Source organism: Scyliorhinus canicula, chromosome 5 (assembly GCF_902713615.1).
Source record: "Scyliorhinus canicula chromosome 5, sScyCan1.1, whole genome shotgun sequence".
Taxonomy (NCBI): Eukaryota; Metazoa; Chordata; class Chondrichthyes; order Carcharhiniformes; family Scyliorhinidae; genus Scyliorhinus; species Scyliorhinus canicula.
The window spans coordinates 164218023-164225581 of record NC_052150.1 but is presented as its reverse complement, the minus strand read 5'-3'; the positions used below and the strand labels follow the sequence as shown (position 1 = coordinate 164225581).

Here is a 7559-nt window from a genome sequence, read left to right as displayed (position 1 = left end):
CACCCAATTACAACAGACTTACCACGATCGAAAGATTATTCAGTCAAAACTTCAGTGTGCCCTAGGGATTTTGATCATTCACAAACTCACTGGTGTCGTGACCACCTTAATACTTAATGGTCTTGAAAGAAATAGTTTTCTCTTACCTCATTTATAAAAAAAACTGAGGATTTAAAAAAAAACTTTGCCCTGTACAATAAATAAGAAAATTAAAATAGGACACTAACACATAAAGGGCTAAGTTTACTGTGTAGTTGCCCAAATTATAGCAGTTACTGTACCGGGTGTTACATATTTGTGAGGTATTCTGCTGTTAGTCTATTAGTTTGATGCTTCAGAGAATTGTTCCAAAATGGTTGAACAAAAACACAAATGAGAATTTTGAAAATCAACGAAATTATTTTAATATTCTCCAATAAAAAAAACATGGACCATTTATTGCTAAAGATATTCTATACAGATAAAATTGTTGTTTTGGAAAATTAGTACTCAATGAGAAGCAATTTTACAATAAGATTTTGTTCAGCTTAGAAACAAGTTTAAATAACAAAACAGTCATAAAGTTAGCTCAAGTGCATTAAGAAAATAATTCAAGAACATTTTTCAACAGTATTTTTATTTCGGACCAATTGCCAAATTATAATAAATAAGAGAACATGGTGTTTTATGCACGAGGAATTGTTCATTTTTCATGCAATCTAACAAGCAGAATTTAAATGCACATGAACACTGGCAAACGGTGTAATTTTGACACAAAAGAAAACAAATCTTGGCAATTTTATTTAACAATACAGCTGGGTAGCTTCAGAGATAAGCTGCGTTAGCCAAAATTTGGATTAGTATTTTACCTTTGTATAGCTTACATTTGAGAATGTAAACTGCAGAATTCCAGTATGTTACAGGCAGCCACATACTCGGGTGTTTCAAACATATTGTAATACACCACAAATGTAAAACAAAGTTAAGCAAATGGCTCTTCCAAACATATCCATGAATCTTCTCCTCCACCCCACAAGAGATCACTGTAAAAGATAAAGTTTTTAGTCACTGTCACTGCTCAAGTTCATGGGATGCTGAAGATAGAAAATTCACTGACTGCGCCCAACTACACAGGATACTGTCAATCCTGTTTATATTGAAGTTAAAAATGCATGTGCGTTATTTAAAGGGAAACTATTTGTGGGGAGAGGAGGGGGTGGGAGTGTTCAATTTAACAATTTTCCCCTTCCTTCCCAGTTCCATCTATGACCCACAGCATGCAGCTTTGATCTGATCCCTGCTGATTAAAAAATAGCATTTTGTAATGGGTTCCCCCGAGGAGCACAGCAGAATGGTAGTGTGTCCAAGCAGATGTGCTCCACTGACATCACTAAAAGGATTATATACAACAAATATGCTATCAGCTGGAAGGTTTTCTGCATAGAAAAGGTCCAGCTGGCCACTGAGGTTTCTTTGGTCATGCACACTACATCGGAAATCATTATTCTTGGGAGTCATTTTCGACGGCGAGTTCTTTGATGATGTAATGGAGCACATCCGTTTGAATGAATTATGTTGCAGTGCTCTGCAGAAGGGTCCCCTTAAGGTGAAAAGTTGTTTTTAAAACATTCGCTCATTATGCATTGTGGATGTACCTACACCACACGGACTCCAGTGGTTCAAGAAGATGACTCACTACCACATTCTCGAGGACAATTGGGGATGGGCATCAAATGCGGGAAAACTGAAATTGAAACAAAAAAATGCTGAAGAAGCTCCGCAGGACAAACAGCATTTGTGAACAAACAGAAGTGACCTTTTGTCAACTCAGTTTCTCGCCACAGATTCTGCCTGACCTGTGGAGCTTTTCTTGCAATGTAAAAAAAAAAATTTTTCTTATCAACAATTTGGACAAGAGGTAATTTTAGAACACAAAACAAATTTTCCAATTTGGCAATGAGTCTGCTTCCTCTGCACTGCCACTCTGTAAAAATAAATTGATTTGAATTTTCCAGTGAAGAAATGATTATAGTCTTCTAAATACTTCACTGGTTGTCCTAATTTCGACGCACATTTGTGGGGGTATGGGTACATTCTTGGGATATGGCCAAAGATTCTGGCCAGCATGCCTCTGAGTAGGGGGCCTACAAGTGAGAGCTGACTTTGATCTCGCATTGGGCCTTCCAAAGGCTGCAGCAGGTTTAGTAGCATATGGAATTGATTGTCTTAAATTAGGAAATGTTGAGGGGGGAAAAAGCATGTCATCTTCATGAATTTCACGTCAGCCCATTTAAGGCCGACATCCCACTGGGGTCTACAGCTTTGACTGTTATTGGCTAGGAGTCCTTTTCCATTACAACTCTGGTGGCATAGAGAGCACCCAGAATTATAGGACCCAAATGTGCACATTGCTCTTACATCATTATTTTACAGAATTGTGATTTTAAATTTCGAGGATGATATAATGAAATAACTTAATTAAATCGATGACACATTTCCCATTTTGATGGGTAATCTTTTGATTTTAACAATGAAGGACAGTGACTTGGAACTTTATGATTGGTAGTATAATCAAGGTCTGCAGTTTCTTAAGGACTTCAGGGATGCTACATTCCAGTTAGCAGCGTCTGTGTACAGATTTTGATAAGTAGTGCAGCTTACAGTATTTGGAATTTTGTTTGGTTTGATTTCTTGGAACTAATTTAAAGAGGGTGATCGGTCTGTGTTCCACATGAGCTCTATATATGGCCACTTTGTTTGCAAACAACGCTTGATTGGAGTATCATCAGTTCGCACCATTGGATCCTCAAAGCCCATGACAACAGCAGTTCCTTCGACATACATAACCTTTTGAAGAACAGAAGGAACATCATTTCAATAAAGTAGAAAAGTGTTTGGTTGATCAGAAATTATTTATTTTTTTGACATACAATTACATATTATTTTAGGATGGATAGTACACTCCAAAACACTTGCATCTTTTGCATGTGAAACGTATAAACAACTCTATGAGCAGGGAAGCCTTCAAAGAGAGTACACGCAGCCTTTTCTATCTTAACTGTTTTAATGCTGATGACAGCTGTGCGAGGTATACTTAATCTTCTGACCTACAAGTACACAGCAAATGAAAGGAAAGAGAAAGATCATGAAGATTCCAAAACAAGACGTGAGAGTTCTTTCAACTCCCAAGCTAAGAGGTTGGATGCATGGCAAAAGGTCACTGTGGCCTGTTTTCTTTCTCTGCAGTATAATTGTTCCCAGTGGTTGGTAAAGGTTTGTTTAACATAATAAAGATGAAGTGTTTAATCAACCTGTTTTTCCTTTAGTGGAGAATGTACCGTAACCTTTTTGGGGAGTAGTAGTAAGTTGAAGACTGAACTTTGTAAAAATATATCCTTTTCTTTCCTGACTCTTTGCCTGGTTTTCTGAACCACCTTGTTAATACCGTTCTAAAAACCACGACTTGGGTTTTCAAATACCACTCTCGAACCTCATAATCTTATATTTACACCAAGTTGTCTATTGTTACAATTCACAATTCTTTGATAAGTGCATAGCACGAAATGCAAATTATTTACAACATCAAATATTTTAATACACATTTTAATAACAAAAGCCCCAATTTTCACTTATTGCACCCAGTCAGAAAGTACACTAGTCAGACATCCCATTCGATTTGACTTCAACAGAGATGAAAATGGAGCAAGATGTATTGGGTTTCCAATTCCACTTTGCATACATCCTGCTCTCACCAACAGTGTTTGGTTAAAATCAGTGCTTAAATGATTTCAAAAATGAATCTTTCCTTTCTTGCCTTCCGAGTTTATCTTGGGAAAAAATTGCAGGGTTATGTTGAAGAGCTGGCGAATGGTCTATTTGCATAGCTCTTTTAAAAAGCTTGCACTGCATGGTACGATGGGCTAAATCACCTCTTATGTGTTGTATTTCGGGGAAGTGGTGATGTAGTGGTATTGTCACTGGACCAGTAATCCAGAGGGCCAGGGCAATGCTCTGAGGACCTGAGTTCAAATCCAATCATGGAACCATGGAATTTACAGTGCAGCGGGAGGCCATTTGGCTCATCGAGTCAGCACCAGCCCTTGGAAAGAGCACTTTACTTAAGCCCACACCTCCACCCTATCCCCGTAACCCCACCTAACCTTTTTGGACACAAAGGGCAATTTAGCATGGTCAATCCACTAACCTGCATATCCTTGGACTGTGGGAGGAAACCGGAACATCTGGAGGAACCCCACGCAGACACAGGGAGAACGTGCAGACTCCACACAGACAGTGACCTAAGCAAGGAATCGAACCTGGGACCTCGGAGCTGTGAAGCAACAGCACTAACTACTGTGCCACCCACCAGATGGTGACATTTGGACTATTATTATGCTTTAGGGAAGGAAATGTGACTCCAGGCCCTCAGCAATATGGTGGACTCTGAAGTGGCCTAGCAAGCCACACAGTTGAAGGGCAATAGTTTTTAATATGCTCAGCAGAACCTGTGGTTTGGATAATGCCAGCAAAATTAACTGGGGTCAAACTCTCAAATCATATTCATGAACTTTATACAATTGGTGTTGTACAAAAAGATGAGGTTAATACAGATAACCACATCACACTCAATATATGCATATTCAAATCATGGGTTTCTAAAGTGGCAGGAAGTGTAGGTGATTAACAGTTAAGTTCTTGTCTTGCCTCACCTTTTCACTGTGGTTAGACTGCTTCAACCCGTTGTAGTGATAAACAGTGAATGAATCTGGAATGGTAGATTCCTGAAAGCACAGCAGAATGGAGAGACTTTTACATGGATTTTTTAACTTTTGCTTTCCAAAGTGCACTACACAGCTTTGGGGTTTAACTCTACTTGTCACATAAACATTAGGCAAGTCACACAATAATTAAAGCAGCAGCTGTTGACAGATCTAATTGATTAGCTGCTTACTACAAATAAATGTTTATGGATGTAGTGCAAAAACATTCATTAAACCCGGAAAGCAAGATGGCGATGCATGCAGCAACTGAAGGACATCTGTAAATTCAGGTCCAGAGTTTCTGCTTGATTGGGTTGGTTTTTCTGCACAATTCGGCTGAAGTAGGTGTATCTGGTGCAGAAGATCACTGCCTTCATAGAGCCACTTGGGCTTCCACAAAACTGGTCATCTTTCCACCTCCGGCACACCCTGCCACCCCACCCCACCCAAACCCTTGCTTCTCACCACAGGATGGATTAAATCAATTACCATTAGGAGTTTCTGCTAATTGTGCTGGTTTCCAAGTCATTGCGGAGGCTCTCGCTGGTTCACAAGGAATGTTTCATAAACTTTTGAACACAATTGTTTAATTTACTAAGAGGTTGGCTCCTGAACCCCAATATAACTGGAACTTTTTCTGCTAATTAATTAGAACACATTTTCCATCATTTACCATTGGGTTACAACAGGTGATGTATTGACACAGAATACAAACCCATTTTCAGCTGCACTATTAAATATATCAAGCAATATTTGAAAAGCAAATTAGGTTTTAAAATGCTGTATGACTGTGTTGGTTCATGGCTAATTGCGCATTTGGCAATATGTAATAATAATCTTTATTATTGTCACAAGTAGGCTGACATTAACACTGCAATGAAGTTACTGTGAAAAGCCCCTAGTCGCCACACTCCAGCGCCTGTTTGGGTACACTGAGGGGGAATTCAGAATGTCCAAATTACCTAACAGCATGTCTTTCAGGACTTGTGGGAGGAAACCAGAGCACCCAGAGGAAACCCACACAGACACTGGGAGAACGTGCAGACTCCACACAGACAGTGACCCAAGCCGGGAATCAAACCTGGGGCCCTGGCGCTGTGAAGCACACTGTGCTACCGTGCCGCCAGTAAAGGTGAGCGAGAAATTCGACAATAAAAGGATGCAATTTTGGTCACAATTTGTATCTGGAGTGCTGATTGTGTCCAATGTGAAAATGGTACCCTTATATGTTTTATTAAGTATCCCTTTGTTATACATGTTAGCTATTTATGGTAGTGACATTTTAAAAAGTATAAAACAAATAAATTACAATAAACACGGAAATATTAGAAACATTTAGCAGGTCAAGCAGCATCTATAGGGAGGCAAACAGATTTCACGTTGATGACATTTCATCAGAACTAGAAGATGCAAGACATCAACAGCTTATAATCAAGTACCAAGTCTGGGAAAGATAGGGATGGGGAGGACAAAGGGGGAGGTGTGTGATAGGATGGAGGACAGAGTGAATGAATGACAAACATAATGATAGTGCAAGGTAATTGGACAAGTAAAGAAACAAAAGAAAGATCCATAGAAGGTGCAAATAGCTACAGCAGAATAGCTGCAGGGCAGGGAAATGTTGAAAATCTCTCCAAGAGGTGGCTCTTGTGACCTGTGAATGTGAAAGAGAAAGGTGGGTGATAGCTGGATTGAATGTAATGGGAGTGGAGGAGGTACGGGCTGGTGCTGGGAGTGGAGATTCTCCCATCGGTACATGGCAGGCAGGGTGGTCTGCACTCTGGAATCTTCCAACCTTTTGAGCCATATTCCCAGGGCTTGGATCATTTTCCTCTGTAGATTTCCATTATCGGCAAAATTGAGCTTTTTACTTTTTCTAACACTCCCGTAAAAACGTCAAACCAAGTTATCTTTTCATGGTCAATCAAGATTAATATCACATGCTGTCTAAATTGCAGTGCACCCATGATTTTCTGACAAGCAAGCCATCCACTGCTGTCGAGGTTAGGACTTTGGAAATTTCTTCCCTCTTAAGATAGTGTTCCAGATCGGTTAAAGAAACTCTTAAATTTAAAACCTGAATAAAGCTCACCAAAACCCACCTTGCTCTCTCTCTAGGTCAGAAGAGACCACCTTAGGAAGTTAGGGGGATATTCCGTAAAGAAACTCCAAAATGTGTTTTGAACATTGCATAAAGGTAATTAAACCGAAAATACATTGTTGCCTCATTTAATTAAACCTTTCACAACTGAGAACTTTGAAAATATCTAATAAAAGGTAGTCAATAACAAAACACAGGGTACTCATTGAAATCCGATAACTACAATAAGAAATGCATAAAATGAGACTCAACTATTTAACGAGATCACTGTCTGCTTAATGGCTAATATCACAGGAATAAAAACACTGATCTCAGTGAAACCTGAACAAGAGTGCCAGATGTATTTTTGGTTATAAAATATAAAGCCCTTTTGTTGTTATGCTAAGAAAACTGCCAATACATTGAAATAATTAAAAAGGATTTCATTGTTCCTTCTTCACCCTTCCAATGCCACCTATGCTATAAGTTTTTAAAAATAAATTTAGAGTACCCAATTCTACTTTTTCCCAATTAAGGGGCAATTTAGTGTGGCCAATTGACCCACCCTGCACATCGTTTTGGGTTGTGGGGTGGGGCCCACGCAGACAAGGGGAGAATGTTCAAACTCCAGACAGACAGTGACCTGGGCCAGGATCGAACCACGGTCCTCAGCGTCGTGAGGCAGCAGTGCTAACCATGGTGCCACCGTGTTGCCCACCCATATTATAAGTTGAGAGAGC

The 7559-nt window shown here is 39.5% G+C and overlaps 1 protein-coding gene across 3 annotated transcripts in view; it reads right to left on the bottom strand.

The window, feature by feature from the left end:
- Nucleotides 1–379: 379 nt before the first annotated feature.
- mindy3 (MINDY lysine 48 deubiquitinase 3) overlaps nt 380–7559 on the bottom strand; it is a 141810-nt gene continuing 134630 nt past the window's right edge. For 2 of the 3 annotated variants that reach the window (XM_038797948.1, XM_038797950.1), the window contains 2 exons: nt 4689–4760; nt 380–2826 (listed from right to left, as the gene is read on the bottom strand). In XM_038797948.1, the coding sequence (XP_038653876.1) occupies nt 2677–2826; nt 4689–4760 (222 nt within the window). In that variant the 3' untranslated portion in view covers nt 380–2676. The remainder of the gene's footprint in view (nt 2827–4688; nt 4761–7559) is intronic. The other variant, XM_038797949.1, reaches the window with a different exon arrangement.